At 41.5% G+C, this 16,443-nt stretch overlaps 1 protein-coding gene across 1 annotated transcript in view; it reads left to right on the top strand.

The window, feature by feature from the left end:
* The window catches only part of COPB1 (COPI coat complex subunit beta 1), a 39,739-nt gene extending 28,376 nt beyond the window's left edge, over positions 1–11,363 (top strand). Inside the window, exons 15-22 of the mRNA XM_032767126.2 lie at positions 148–375; positions 531–710; positions 1,888–2,032; positions 3,583–3,702; positions 4,180–4,325; positions 7,640–7,729; positions 8,737–8,892; positions 11,029–11,363. Coding sequence (XP_032623017.1) covers positions 148–375; positions 531–710; positions 1,888–2,032; positions 3,583–3,702; positions 4,180–4,325; positions 7,640–7,729; positions 8,737–8,892; positions 11,029–11,088 — 1,125 coding nt within the window. The 3' untranslated portion in view covers positions 11,089–11,363. The remainder of the gene's footprint in view (positions 1–147; positions 376–530; positions 711–1,887; positions 2,033–3,582; positions 3,703–4,179; positions 4,326–7,639; positions 7,730–8,736; positions 8,893–11,028) is intronic.
* Positions 11,364–16,443: the final 5,080 nt, after the last annotated feature.

Here is a 16,443-nt window from a genome sequence, read left to right on the forward strand (position 1 = left end):
CACTGACACAAATCTTACCTGCTGGGATATAGTTTTAATTTTTAACTATATTTTAAACTTGAATGTTAAAACAAATGTAAATATTTCTACAATTTTAAGAATATATAAGATTTAATATCCCCCTTCCTCTATCCTTTCCACCTTTAGTCTTTTATTGCCGAGGCTATGTTGCTAATGGCCACTATTCTCCATTTGGGTAAGTCCTCTCTTCCCAAGAAGCCAATTACAGATGACGACGTGGATCGTATCTCTCTATGTCTGAAGGTTTTGTCAGAATGTTCTCCTCTAATGAATGATATTTTCAACAAGGAGTGCAGACAGTCTCTTTCTCATATGCTGTCAGCTAAACTAGAAGAGGAGAAACTTTCTCAGAAGGTGAGATATTGTAAATTTCATTCTGTAATCATAAACTTTTGGATGCTTGAATTTTGAAGTAAGCTCACATCCAGGGATACTCCAGGAGCTACCTAAAGTTCACTACTTCAGTGTACGTTAGAAGATAGAATTAATACTTTGCTTTCTTACCACAGAAAGAGTCAGAGAAGAGGAATGTGACAGTTCAGCCAGATGACCCCATTTCCTTCATGCAGCTTACTGCTAAAAATGAAATGAACTCAAAGGAAGACCAATTTCAGCTGAGCCTTCTGGCAGCAATGGGGACCACACAAAGAAAAGAAGCTGCTGATCCTTTGGCATCCAAACTCAACAAGGTAATGTATAGTTCAGTATCTTATTTTTGTAAGTGTATTGCTCACACCTAGCGTCAAATGTTGACAATTGGGTTTGTGAGGGCTAAGGAACCTAATTAAGCTCATCAGGTATCTGAAAAGTTCAGTTAGGTTTAGTTGTTGGAGGGGAAGGTGGGGGGTCCTGAGAAGTGAAGAATTCTTTTGTTCCTGTGCTTCATGATGTTCCCTTGGCCCCATGTTATAGGTTGGGGGAGGTGGGAATTGGAGAAGAGAAACCAGGAAGTGGTGAGGTGGTGTGATGTGGAGACCTTGAGTTTGTTGGATGGCTCAAAAGCCAGGTATGGTTTATTAGGGTGGTGCCATGGAGTGCCATGGAGTGAAGATCCTGTTCCTTCCTCCCCGTATCCTGAGGCTTTTTTGGTCCCATGCAGTATTTTTTTTGCTCCACTTTCCTGCCTTCTATTCCTCAGAAGCCATTCAGGAGGGTCCAAGGGAAAGAACCCCTACTTCGCTACCCACTCTGGGGACCAGGAAGCAGAAATATCTTAAAAAAAATCAAAAACAAACCTAAGAAACTTCCCAGAGAAGACTTTCCAATATTTGGTTTTCATTCAGTTTAATCATAACTCAGCATTTTCTGGGTTTCTAATGTTTGTGTTTTTAAACAATAACTGTAACATTATTGTAAGTTGGAGGGGCAGAGATTCTGTGGTTTAGAGGGCATTTTTTTAATCCTTAAGGGTCTGATATGTATTCTGAACTTTAACTCACATTTTACAAAAAAAAGTATATGCATATGAGGGGAGGTCTATTGCCTATTTAGTTAATCTTTTCATACTTGAAGACCCTCTCTTAACAGTGAAATTTATGAACTTTTAATGGTTCTTAAATTGATTACTTTTAAAAAATCATTAATCAGTTTGTTGACGAAACTTCTATTGATAGGGTGAAGAGTTTAGTTTTTTCAGAGGCAGGAGTTTAAATACAAAAACAGTAAGCTAATAGTACAAAACTAAAGGTGGTCTTTGTACAGATCTCTTGTTTAATTAGCAATTTTGTCTCAGTCTCATCTGTCTTAGCAAATATTTTTCTCTTGTTTTTGTTCTGTCTCTGCACTTGTGTGACCATGTTCAACTTTTTTAACTGGCAATGGGGAAAGATACTTCAACAATTTGTATTAATCTTCTTTCCTTGACAGGTTACTCAGTTGACAGGTTTCTCAGATCCTGTCTATGCAGAAGCATATGTTCATGTCAACCAGTATGATATTGTATTGGATGTGCTTGTAGTAAACCAGACCAGTGATACTTTGCAGAACTGCACATTAGAACTAGCCACACTGGGTAAGGAATAATCTAGTGCAACAAGAATATTTGTTGATATAATTAGGTCTGAAATTAAGCAGTGGACATTGTTGAAGTACAAGAAATTGCATCTCATATTATAAATGCCTAAAGAATTGTTTAATAAAACCAACTACTTATCATCTTAAAAGGTATTTTAAAATGCTTTTTAAAGAATTGATTTTTCATGGAGCAAGTAAACTTTCTTCTGCTGGTACCGATAACGTGATCATGTGCCTTCTGGGCAGTCTTCTTCCTGTACTTGCTTCGCAGTCAGGGTTGAAGCAAGTTGGCAAGGCAGTGTGGGGAAACTTGGACTGTTGCTGCACATGTTTTATCTGCTCTATAAATGAATAAGGGACCTAGGCATTTCCATCACCTTTCATAAGTACTAATCTCAGACTAAAATCTGGGGGGGAATCAGAATGGGCACATGACTTGAATTTCACATGGAGACTGCAGTGTGTGTGTCAAATAAGCTTTTTTCTGTCTTTATTTTCCTTCACATCAGTTTTATACATTTAATATGTTGATATTATAGACCAGTGGTTCCCAGCTGGGGCGCCCCAAGCCCCGATACCCTGTAGGGCAGAAGCTCCAAACCCATGGGAAGTGTTGGAGGGTGCCTAGGGGGCCTTGTCCCCACCCCCAACTGCAGTGGCAGAGCAGGGCAGTCCCAGGAGCCAGCTCCACACTTCCCCGCTTCCTGCTCCTCTCCCACTACCTGGCCAGATCAGAGTCAAGAAGCAGCAGTGCAGGACGGCTGCTGCTCTTGCTTGTGCCATGGAGCAGGCAGCCACAGCACTCCCCCATCTCCTCCTGCTGGTTACTGGGGCTGCAGCTGCTCCTCAGCTCCCAGCCCCTTTTGACTGCTCATGCAGCCAGTAAGAGCCACCTGGGCGGTTGACCTGGCTCCATGGCTGACAGAGCCCTAGGGGAGCAATGACTGAAGGGGAAGGCCCTCCCAGCAAACAGCCCCTATCTGCCCCTTTTCATGCACACTGAGCTACCCTCCCCGCCTGCACCCAGCCCCTATCTACCTCTTCCCTAACAGTCCCTAGTTAGCCCCTCCCTGTACCCTGAGTGGTTTTCAAACTTTTTGAGCTGAGCTTCCCCTCTTTGAGTTACAATATTTGGTTGCACACCCACCCGCCTAGACCCAGGGTAGCCTGCTGAGATTAGTTGGGTGGAAGTGGTGCTCCCTTCCCAGGCCCCACCATGCAGAACTGGGCTGAGCTCTGGTGGGCCCTGCCCACTCCCCAAAATAGAAGTTAAACTGTGCCTATGCTCAGGGGCCCAAGCCCAGCGCCATTTGACTTCAGTGGGCTTTGAATCAGGCCACTAATGTTTTAATTAATGTGTACATTTCATTAGTGCTTCAGCTTTCAAATATGTTGGTTCAGTGTTTTACAATTTATTGACTTCATTGCAATTTTGGTAAGATTTTAGAATTCAGATCAGAAATGGTAATCTGCTGTGTCCTGAAACTGATTTTAATTGGACTTTATCTCTTGTCTGTTTGTAAACTGTTCTTTAAAAAAAATTAACAGGTGACTTGAAATTAGTGGAAAAACCATCTCCTTTGACGCTTGCTCCTCATGATTTTGCAAACATTAAGGCTAATGTCAAAGTAGCGTCAACAGAAAATGGAATCATTTTTGGTAATATTGGTAAGTAGACAATTCTGTGTGGAACCTTAAAAAAAATTAGAATACTTAAGTTTCTGTAGAGAAGTAGAATTATTTTAAAAAATTTTAATGCTGGAAGATAAGTGAAATATTCTACAATGAGAATGTTTTATTGCTAAATTTAAAAAAGATTCATTATGAACGTAACTTTTAATATTTTTTAAAAAGTATGCTAGTGTAACGCAATGCCTCCGAGTGGTTACAGTGGGGATTGAACCTAAGACTGTTTGGATCTAAAAGCATGAGCCTCTTCTGCCTGAGCTAAAAGACCCACATCTGTTAATTCAAAGGCTGTAGGAAACTTTTAAACCTCTGGGAGCCAGCCACTAGAAGGACAGAGACCAACACTCTGCGTGTGTTGATTATACTGACAAATCTCAACTGAACACTCATTTTGTGTTGACAATTCTGTAGCCACTTTCAATTTGTAAACCTGTGGTTTGTTTTTCTTGTTTGCAGTGTATGATGTATCTGGAGCAGCCAGTGACCGAAACTGTGTTGTCCTCAGTGATATTCACATTGACATCATGGATTACATCCAGCCTGCTTCTTGTACTGATGCAGAGTTCCGCCAGATGTGGGCAGAATTTGAATGGGAAAACAAAGTTAGTTCTTTTGGCGATGATCTATTCTATTTGCCATTGTTACCTAGCTTTACACTAGTACCTTATCTCAACAGTTTTCAACTAAAACCATCACTGAAAAATAATTTCAGTAACACATTGGTTATTTTACATAACCCAAGCTTCATTTTAAAACTAGAAGGTTGCAGCTGTTTCCATTCTGTAGATAGCTTGCCCTATATAAGTTAGTGTACTGTTGTCTTCTGCCAAACCTCCTCATTTGAAAAGCTGCTCCAGGATATGAAAGGAAGTCTCCAAGCTGTAAAATATGCAGCTCATTCGTTTTAAAAATCGGATTCTTCTGTTGGTTTCCTGTCACTTGTTTGCTGAAGCTGGGCCTTGCTTTATGTCTGAGGTGCATGTAGAGCTTTACCTCCAATCCAAGGGAGGCTCAGTTGCAGCTGCACAAATTGGCTTAGTGGGGGGTGCAGTACAGTGTATGAAGCCTGTCACTTATTCTTGTGGACATTGCAGAAATCTTTAAAAGCTCAGCGTCTTTCAGGGTTCAGAGAATCATAGAAACATAGGGCTGGAAGGGACCTCAAGAAGTCATCGAGTCCAGGCATCTACGCTGAGGCAGGAACAAGGAAATCTAGACCATCCATGATAGGTGTTTGTCCAACCAATTCTTAAAAGCCTCCAGTGATGTAGTTTCCAGAACCTCATCTGGAACCTTATTTCAGAGCTTTAACTACAGTTATAGTAAGAAAGTTTTCTTAATATCTAACTTAAATCTCCCTTGTTGTAGATTAAGCTCATAACTACTTGTTCTACCTTCTGTGGACACAGAGAAGGATAGATTACAATCCTTTTTGTAGCAGCCCTTAACATATTTGAAGACTATAAGGTCTCCGCAGTCGTCTTTTCTCAAGATTAAACATGCCCAGTTTGTTTAACTTTTCCTTATAGGTCAGGTTTTCTAAACCTTTTATCATTTTTGCTGCTGTCCTCGTTTGATCACATCTTTCCTAAAGTGTGGCACCCAAAATTGGGTGCAGTATTCTAAGTAACGCCTCACTGTTGCCGAGTAGAGTGGGACAGTTACCTCCCTTGTCTTACATATGACACTCCTGTTAATGTGCCCAAGAATATTAGCCTTTTTTGCAGGGGCATCACATTGTTGACTCATATTCAATTTGTAATCCGCTTTGGCCCCAGATCCTTTTTCACAGTATTACTGCCTAGTCAGTTATTCCACATTTTGTAGTTGTGCATTTGTTTTTTCCTTCCTAAGTGAAGAACTTGCACTTGTCTTTATTGAATTTCATCGTGTTGGTTTCAGACCAATTTTCACATTTTTTTTTTTGAGGCAGTTTTGAATTCTAATGCTGTCCTCCAAAGTGTTTTCAACCCCTCCCTGCCTATTTTATAAGGCTATTCTCCACTCCATTATCCAAGTTATTAATGAAAATATTGAATAGTACTGGTCCCTGCAGGACTGCCTAGACTTGCCCTCCCAATAACTACTTTTTGAGAATCATCTTCCAACCACTTTATAACTTTAATCTTGAATGCATTTCCATAGTTTTCTTGTGGGAATGTCATGTGGGACTGTAATCAAAAGCCTTGTTTAAATCAAAATATATCCTGTTTACTGCTTCCTGGATATCCAACAGGCTAGTAACCCTGTCAAAAAGTTGAAGCAATTTGCATGTGACACACACATCAAATTGGGCAACTCACTAGGGTCATTAAATAGGAAAAAAGTGTACAATCCCAGTCTGTAATACACCAAATTACAATTGTACTCAACTAAAAGGAATGCTAACATACTTTTCAGGCAGATTTTTTCCCCCCATGTTTTTTCTTTTCTCCCTATTCACTCTAGATTTCTTCTGTCTGGTAATAAGAGTCTAAACACGGGGGCTGGGAGCTCCCTGAGTCCAAATGATAGATCTTAAGCTCTCTTCTGTTAGCACAGGCAGTGTTGAGCTAGCCTAAGAGAAACTTCAAAGGGACTGGTTCCTATGGTTGGCTGTTTGTGCCAGCTGCACCCTTCTCCTTGGGCACTGCTTTTCAGCAGATACCTGGATTTTTTGGCAAGGTTTGAGCTAAGATCATAATGTTTTGTGTAAGCTTTGATGTGCTAGGGCAGCCATCATAAAAAGATCTTTGAGAGGAGTCTGTGTGGTGCGCTTCCTGGAATAGTGAGGCAGTTAAAGCCCTCTGTACCTGTGTCTTTTCTCTTCCTCACTCCCCTTGACTTCATCATCCAGTTTGTCTGAGAGTTCCTTCCCTGGGTCTTGAGCCTCGAGTAATCCTGGATCTTCACAATGTGAGATAAAGCAGAGGCAGTTTGATTCTGGCACAGGAAAGTTTCTAGCAATGAAAAACGGAAAAATAGATGCACACTCACTCTCACTGCTCCACACAACCTTTCTTGCAGTAACCTGTCCTCCATGCAGTTCTACCTGACTCAGGCTTTTGTTGGCCAATTAGCAGAATAACCCCCTTCTCCCATGGAGTTTAAAGTAAACATCTAAAGCCCACCTTGCCGCTAAGACATATAAAACAGGTCCTGACCACTTGTAGTCATTAAAGTTCCAATGCCACTTTAAGAGTATAAGTTTGTGTCTTTTTCCAAGTTCCTGCTCTAATGACAATTAGGGTGACCAGATAGCAAGTATGAAAAATCGGGGCAGGGGGGAGAGTAATAGGTGCCTATATAAGAAAAAGCCGCAAATATCAGGACATCTGGTCACCCTAATTATGATCATCCTACCTAAATTTCTCTGGCAGTTTCAACTGGATACAATACTCTTCTTCACTTTCTGTCCTAAACTGTCACAGTATCATTGTACAGTGTTGAACAGTATCATTGTACAGTGTTGAATGGCTACTTTTTTCAAGAGGTGGCTATATTTCATTGGAGAGTGAAGTAAACACTAGCATTGGTCAGTCAGAGAAAAGCTACTGGACTACATGTATCTGACTTATTCTGGTATGGTAATTCAAATGTACACATGTAGGCTGTAACTAGATTTGAAGCAACCATTCATGATGATAGACTCTATCCACATGTTTAGCAACATATGATGTACGCTTATTTTGACTGATACTTTGTACCATATATTTAAGTAAGAGGCCATCCCTGCTTAACCACTGAGGTGGAAGATGAAATCTTTTTATAAGATTCTCCAATATAAAAGGACTTACAGTCATCAACAAGTACAGTATGGTACTACAGAATAACTGACAATGACACTTTCTTTTCCATGGTCCTAGAACAAAAATTATTTAAAATGTGTCAGAGAAGCTGATGAAAATGGTCACACCTTATTCTTTCTTTCTTGAAGGTTACAGTTAATACAAACATCATTGATCTAAATGAATACTTACAGCACATACTAAAGTCAACCAACATGAAATGCCTTACCCCAGAGAAGGTAAGATAACTTGCTGAAAATTCTTCAAGCACTTTTTAAACTGGAGTAAAATTACTGTGCAAGTATAAATAGATTTGGATGCCAAAATATAGCATTTTTCCCCACATCTTGAATTCTTCTTGGGCATTAATTTTACTCTTTGAATAATGTAGAGTTATTCTAACTTTGGAAGCCACATGTTGCATAGGATAAGTTTCTTAGAACTCACATCAGATATTTAAAAAATTCAAAACAAAAACACACATTATCAAACAGACACACTCCTGCACACACTTCTCCCTCTAGAGAGAGGATGAGAAAACAAACAATAAACCACAGATGTGTAGTCCAGTTGATTAATTCACTATTGGAAGGCACTAAGATACTAATGATGATAAACGTAGTATAGGAACCTATATGGAATAGTATTTTCCAGTACCCTTTTTGGAGTTTGTGTGCTTTAGACTATTTACCTGGTCTAGTTTCTAAATTTATACCTCTGCCAATTGTATAGATCTTTGTTTAGTCTGGAAGATTTTAGTATTCTTTAGTATTTAATACACTTTAGAAATGTATGCTCTAAGAAAGCTAAAAGGAAATTCATGGTAACTGAGTAATTTTCAACCACTTTCTTGCTTTAGTTGAGCAAGAAGCAGTTAATAAAATGTCAGCTAATATATCTGCTTCAGAATGGTCAGCACAATTTTTTTCAATAGGTCAAGACTTCCTTCCTTTCAGTAGGAATTAATCTTTCTTAAAGCCTTTTAGCTATGCATTACTTCAGAGCCTGAAAATGCTGCTTATATCTCATTTAAATGACTTGATTAAATCTGTCAGCTTTCATTTTAGAAAGCTCTATTAATGTTTCCTTCAGAACCAGAGTCCAGGTATCTTACAAAAAGCGGTATTTAGAAGGATAGGTTTTAAATATAAAAACCTACCGAGTTGTGCTTAATATGGAACAAAATGTTTCTGTTAAAGGACAATACGCTTTTGCAAAGAGTTAAATTTAAGTGTTCTTTCTCTAGGCACTTTCTGGTTACTGTGGCTTTATGGCTGCCAATCTGTATGCGCGTTCCATATTTGGAGAAGATGCACTTGCAAATGTCAGCATTGAAAAGCCAATTCATCTTGGACCAGATGCTCCCGTCACTGGCCACATACGAATTCGTGCAAAGAGTCAGGTAATGAATGATAGGTTTTTCTAAAGCTTTGTCTCTATAATTTTTATTATAAGTTCTATAAACATTTGCAGAGCTTGCACTGTAGTTTATGGTTAATTTTTAGTATTATTAGATTCCCAACTTTCAGGAAAAGTGAAGAAGGAAATCCCTGTCTCAATTTTAAAACTAGGTTTTCTGAATTAAAAACTTTCATCTCCACTCCTCTTAGACATCACAATTGTTGACTTTCTTTTTTTTTATTATTATTATTTGGAGGGGAGAGCAGTTCAACAGTTAGGTGGAACAGGGTACCTTAAACCAAATTAACGTGCCTCATACAGCAGTGCATTATTATAGTCCAAGATTTTGCTGTATTATTAACACATTCCATTTGCAAACCTATGTTCTTTTGTTATTAAAAAACATAATGTACTACCAGTATGCCCCTCATGCTGTTTCTCAAAGTATTGAAACAACCATTGTAATTTTCATCTCATGTTGGAATAAAGGATTCTATTAAAAAAAAAAAAGCCAACATTGTTAGGAACCAGTAAGAAAGGGATAGATGATAAGACAGACAGTATCATAATGCCGCTATATAAATTCATAGTATGCCATGGCATGCTGTTCTGGCCACCCCATCTCAAAAAAGTCATTAGGGGTATGGAACAGCTTCCATCTGAGGAGAGATTAAAAAGGCTGAGACTGTTCAGCTTAGAAAAGAGACAACTAAGGAAAGGTATGATAGAGGTCTATAAAATCATGAATGGACGGAGAAAGTGAATAAGAAGGGATATTTACCCTTTCACGTAACACACAAATTAAGCATCACCCAATGAAATTAGTAAACAGCAGGTTTAAAACTAACATTAAGGTAGTACTTCTTCACACAATGCACTGTCAACCTGCCAGGGGATGTTGTGAAGGCTAAAAGTATGAATTAGATAATTTCCTGGAGGACAGGTCCATCAGTGACTATTATCCAACATGGTCAAGGATGCAGCTTCGTGTTCTGGGTGTCCCTAAACCTCTGATTGGCAGAAGCTGGGACTCAATGACAGTTGCATTACTCAATAATTGACCTTGTCCATTTCATCAGAAGTATCTGGCACTGGCTGGTGTCAGAAGACAGGATACTGGACTAGATGGACCATTGATCTGGTCCAGAATGGTCATTCTTATGGTCTTCTTTGTATTTGCTGTGTATATAAAAGAGGTCTACTTGTATAAAATATTCTCACTTGCAAAAAAAAAAGTTTGTGGAAATTTTTTAGTCCTTAGAAAATGTAACCTTGAATAAAGAAGAAACTAATGTATAACTAGAAGTATATTATATAGCTTATCATAAGGGTTCCTTTAGGACTTTCTGATTCAAAAGAACCATTTTACTTTACATGATGCTATTGGAAGAATTTTGAAATGATTTTGATAGAAGTGGGTAGTATGTTGTCAATGGAACGCTTACATAAGATGCTAAGTTCAGTTAAATCTGCGACTTGGTCTAACCTAGGGAGTAATTCACTATTGATTGAGTAGCAGCTGGAACTTCGAATTTCCTTACTGATGTTAGTTTTATTGAGACCCCAACACACACATTATTCTGTTTATGGGCTAGTATCATTTTTTGTGTAGGTGGAAAAGATTTTTGGGGGCTCAGCATGTTGAGAGCTGGTGTGTCTATTTATAATTATTGTTTTGTGTGTATTATGATAGTGTTGAGCTTTTCCAACACTCTAATTTCAATTACTGCCATTTGGACTGACTACTTTTGAAAATGGTGCAACCTCAAGGGGTTAAAATTCTTGACTCTTGCTTTTTTGGGGTGATGTTACAACTTTCTAGTAGCAAAAGATATAGTTTATTTGTGGTTCATTATTTCAGCAAGATATTGTACGCAAATTTAGCTTATTCAGGCTTTTTGGAAACTATGTACTCAACTGTAGCAACAAATAAATAAAATGTTGTCATTGCTGAATTAGAAATATTTTCTTTTCCATGTAATTAGTTTCATTAATTTTATATACTGAACTTGTAGTTTAAGACTGGTAACAAAGGGATGGTGGTGTTTGGGGTTTTTTTGGGGTGAGGCGTTGACATGACAGTAATTTTATGAAATATCCCAGATGTGAACATCTTTCCTTTTTTACTTCCTTACAGGGAATGGCCCTAAGTCTTGGAGATAAAATCAATCTGTCTCAGAAGAAAACAAGTTTATAAACTTTCCAGATAGTCTTTTCAGAGCTTTTACAATTAAATTTTAGTTATGTGGCTTGTTGAGTTCAGAACATCTTGTATTCTTCCATGTTCTGTAATTGTAGAAGCAGAGCTTTTGTGCTGAATGCCTTCCAGCGGGTAATTTATAGATTCTTCTGATCAATATTGAGTAAAACTTTAAATCAATTTATTTTTTTCTCTTTGTCTTAGAAGTCATGTATACTTTGTCTCTAATATATACTGACTATTTCACAGTATAATAAACAAATCTAAGCCAGGCTGGTTTTTTCTGATTTACAAATAAACTCAGTATTTGATTACTACTTTTTATATATCAAGAAAGTAAAGTTACATTGCATGCAGTGTTTATTGTGAATGAATAACCCTAAAGTTTGTAAATATGCAGCTGTGTTACTCTTAAACTAATACTGGGGCCTGGCCTACACTATGCGTTTAAACCAATTTTAGCAGTGTTAAACCGATTTAACGCTGCACCCGTCCACACAACAAGGCCCTTTATATTGATATAAAGGGCTCTTTAAACCGGTTTCTGTACTCCTCCCCAATGAGAGGAATAGCGCTGAAATCGGTATTACCATATCGGATTAGGGTTAGTGTGGCCGCAAATCGACAGTATTGGCCTCCGGGCCGTATCCCACAGTGCACCATTGTGACCACTCTGGATGCAGTGGCCAGGTAGACAGGAAAAGCCCTGCGAACTTTTGAATTTCATTTCCTGTTTGCCAAGCATGGAGCTCTGATCAGCACGAATGGCGATGGAGTCCCAAATCCAAAAAGAGCTCCAGCATAGACCGTGCGGGAGATACTGGATCTGACAGCTGTATGGGGAGACAAATCTGTTCTATGAGAGCTCTGTTACAGAAGATGAAATGCCAAAGCATTTGAAAAAAATCTCCAGGCTATGATACAGAGTCCACAGCACAGTGCTGCGTGACAAGCGTAATGGAAAGCCAAAGAATCAAATGGACGCTCATGGAGGGAGGGAGGGAGGGTACTGAGGACTCCAGCTATCCCACAGTCCCAGCAGTCTCGAAAAGCATTTGCATTCTTGGCTGAGCTCCAATGCCTGTAGGGTCAAACACATTGTCCGGGGTGGTTCAGGGTATAGCTCGGGATTAATTTACCCCCTCCCCCCGTGAAAGAAAAGGGAAAAAAATGTTTTTCTTGACTTTTTTCAATGTCACCCTATGTCTACTGCATGCTGCTGGTAGACGCGATGCTGCGGCAGTGAACAGCAGTCCTCTCTCTCCCCTCCCGGTGGCAGACGGTACAATATGACTGCATATCCGTCCTCATCATCAGCCCCGTGAGTGCTCCTGGCTGGCCTCAGGAAGGTCGCCGGGGGCGCCTGGGTAAAAATAGGAATGACTCCTGGTCATTCCCAGTAGATGGTACAGAACGGCTGGTAACCGTCTTCATCATAGCAACTGGGGCTGAGCTCCATCAGCCCCCTCCCTTTCATGTGTAAAGAAAAGATTCTGTACTGCCTGGACTATCATAGCAGTGGGATGCTGGGCTCTCTCCCCTCCACCGTTTAATGTCCTGCCTGGACTATCATAGCAGCTGGAGGCTGCTCTCCCCCTCATTTTATCTCACTAACAAGTCAGTGTTTCTTATTCCTGCATTCTTTATTACTTCATCACACAAATGGGGGGACACTGCAACGGTAGCCAGGAGGGTTGGGGGAGAGGGAAGCAAACCGGTGGGGTTGTTGCAGGGGCACCCCTAGAATGGCATGCAGCTCATCATTTCTGCGGGATCTGACACGGAGCGGCTGTGCTCTCTGTCTCTCTGGTTCTCTAGTACACTTGCCCATATTCTAGGCAGGACTGACTCATTTTTTAGAACCATAAAGGAGGGATTGACTCGGGGAGTCATTCCCATTTTTGTCTTTTGCGCCCCCGGCCGACCTCAGCCAGGGCACCATGACAGCAGCAGACGGTACAGAATGACTGATAACACGTCATCTCATCTGCCAATTTACAATGGCACAGCAGACAGTACAGAACTGATAACGTCTCTGCTATCTTGCAAGGCAAATGAATGCTGCTGTGTAGCGCTGCAGTACTGCGTCTGTTAGCACATCCAGTACACATACGATGACAGTAAAAAAAGAGCTGAACGGGCTCCATGGTTGCCGTGCTATGGCGTCTGCCAGGGCAATCCAGGGAAAAAGGGAGGCGAAATGATTGTCTGCCTTGCTTTCACGGAGGAAGGAATGAGTGACCGGACATTTACCCAGAATCACCGCGACACTGTTTTTGCACCATCATGCATTGGGATCTCAACCCAGAATTCCAATGGGCGGGGGAGACTGCGGGAACTATGGGATAGCTAGGGATAGCTACCCACAGTGCAACACTCCAGAAATCAACACTAGCCTCAGACCATGGACGCACACCACCGAATTAATGTGCTTAGTGTGGCCACGTGCACTCGACTTTCTACAATCTGTTTTACAAAACCGGTTTATGTAAAATCGGAATAATCCCGTAGTGTAGATATACCCTGTGGTGTGCCCAAAGGAACTTAAATTTCAGAGTTAAATCAAAGACTATCTTTTATGCAGTTGGTTTTGGTACTTTAATCACCTGTCACTGGCAAAACTTCAATGCTAAAAGCTAATGCAAATCCCAGCTCTTGCCGGCAATGGGTGAAATTTAAGCTAAATCATGTTCTTTAAGCTGATTATGTTTGAGAGAAATTGGAATAATGACTTAGGAAACTCTTGGTGTTTCTTTTTATCTGTTATGAGTCTGTTTTTAGTAGCATATTTTGCTCATCTCAAAATAGCAAAAAGGGAAAGTGGTGTGTTAGTACTCAGCTGTAGAAATGTAAGCAATGTTTTAACTAGATGCAGTGCACATAGCCACCTTCGTTACATCAGCAAGAAAGGATTCAGATTGTGTGTGATCTTGAGTTGAAGAACAATAAATTGCGCTGCATTTGTGTGGTACACAAATTATGGAACAGGTTTAGGAGGGAATCTAAGTGGTGGTATAAGCATATCTTTCTGCTAATGTCTGCATACAATAATATTGTAGATGGCAGAGCTATATTAAAATAACTTAAGACCCTAAGTACACCCCCCTCATGGCCTTGCCCCCTGCTTGGGCAGCAGTGCTATTGGCCTTTCACAGGAGCAGTCTGCTGAGTGGGTGAGGAGCTCCTCTTTGAGAAAACGGGGGCCTCCCTGCTTCCCAAACTTCCGTTCTATCTTCAGCTCCCGCTCACCTAGAGGGAGAACTCTGCATGAACTGCAGTAGCTGGGAGAATCCCTTTCATCCACCCACCACCCCTCCTGAACCCCAATTTCTCTCCTGGGATGGAGCAGACCACCTGCTCCAGTGGGCTTCAGAGTCAACACGCCAGTCAGATGGTTGGAACAGCTTGCATCTCTCAGCTGTTGTTTTAGGCTGTTTGCAAAATGCATTGTCAAGTTATCAAGCTGTTTTTTTTTAAAAAAAAACAAAACAAAACAAAAAACTAAAACCATCATTTTGCTTTTAAACAACACTGTCGTCGGTAGTTACCAGTGTGGTGCTCTGCTCTTGTTTGATGATGATAACATCGGCTGCGTGCGAGTTCCCTCTGTGTGCTGCCCCAGTTCTGCTCAGATAGCTGACAGAGCAGACCCCAAAAGAACCTCCGAAGACTACAGATTCTAGTAAGGTACGAAGGAACCCTAGCCAGGTTGATTGTCATACGAAGTACAGTAATAGTTTCCTATAGACTCTACAGGACATCTACGAATGTGTGTTCCCTAGGGATGGACACAGCTCAGTCAGTGGTGGGACACTCCACTCCCCCCTAGGCTGGACAAAGATGTGCATTCCGGGACCTCCTTTTATACAGTTACAGGACAGATTACTCATCCCTCCTGATGTATTGAAATACAGCCCCTTGACTCATTGAGGCCTGTCTTCTCCTTTGATTATGTTGTTTCAGACTGATCTATCCATCATGCTGTCCTTTTGACCCTGTCTTTAAGATGCAACTGCTTCTAGCAGCCCTCTTCTCGCCAACTTCTGTGAGTGAGGCCTGCCTCTGGCTCACAGCCCAGCTTTTGCTTAGCAATGCCTGGACGTACTTTGGTTCAGGCTTCAGGCCTCAGACTGGGCCTCTGACACAAGAGTTTATATTTCCAGAGTTAGCAGCTGGAAATGAGGAGAGCCAGAAGCATGTGACCAGCAAAGATCCTGTAGACCAGTTTGAAAACTGTTGTTCTAAGGCAGGGATGGGCAAAATTTTCCATCTGGGTATGGAAACTGTATGGAGGGTCATGAATACTCACAAAATTAGGGTTTGGGGTGTGGGAAGGGGTGCGGGCTTGGGGGTGGGGCCAGAAATGAGTTCAGGGAGGGGGCTCCAGGCTGGGGCAGGGGCTGGGGGGGGGTGGGGGGCGGCGCTCTGGCTGGGGTATGCAGACTGGATGAGGATGACGGGGCACGGGAGGGGATCAGAGGGTTGCAGGCCTGCCCAGGTTGCTCTAGCAGCTGACCCGTCTGCAGGCGCTGCCCCTGCAGCTCCCATTGGCCATGGTTTCCAGGCAACGGAAGCTCAGTGGTGCAGTTAGGGCAGGGGCTTGTGGGGAGCCCCCTGACTGCCCCTACATGTAGGAGCTGGGAGATAGGGACATCCGCTGCTTCAAGAGCCACCAGACACATGCCGAGCTGGGCAAGCCCCAACCCTGCTCTCCAGTGGAGAGCCTTGAGGGCCGGATTAAAGAAGTCTGAAGGGCTGGATGCGGCCTCTGACGGTAGTTTGCCCACCTGCCCCACCCCTGTTCTAAGGGGTGCAAGAGACTATGAATCTGATAATTGGTATGGAAAAATAAGATGGCTTAATGGGTCTTATCATAGCTTCCCAGATCTCAATTAGGTTGTCCTACAAGAAGCAATTTGTTTCTTGTCAAATAGGAAATACTAAATCAGAAGACCGCTTTGCTTTAAGGATCCAGCACTAACATACACTTTTTAAACTGAAAGGAAATTCTGCAAAGCAGGTATTGGAACATGGATACTCAAACATTTTATAACTCCAGCATTGCGAGCATAGCAACTGTTCTTCGATGTTGCTCATATCCCATTCCAGTTAGGTGTGTGCGCACCGTGTGCACTTCTTAGGAACGATTTTTACCCTAGCAACACCGGTGGTATCGGCTGGGCTCCCTCCTGGAGTGGCGCCTTGCTATGGCGCCGAGATTATACCCTTACCGACCCAGCCACCCTTCAGTTTCTCTTACTTACCTCCCTTTCGTCTAATGGAACATGTTGGTGTATATCCTGCCTGCAGCTTAGCTGGGACATGCGTCCTTCCCTGAAGGCTACTTTCGTA

Source organism: Chelonoidis abingdonii, chromosome 4, assembly GCF_003597395.2.
Source record: "Chelonoidis abingdonii isolate Lonesome George chromosome 4, CheloAbing_2.0, whole genome shotgun sequence".
NCBI classification, from domain to species: domain Eukaryota; kingdom Metazoa; phylum Chordata; order Testudines; family Testudinidae; genus Chelonoidis; species Chelonoidis abingdonii.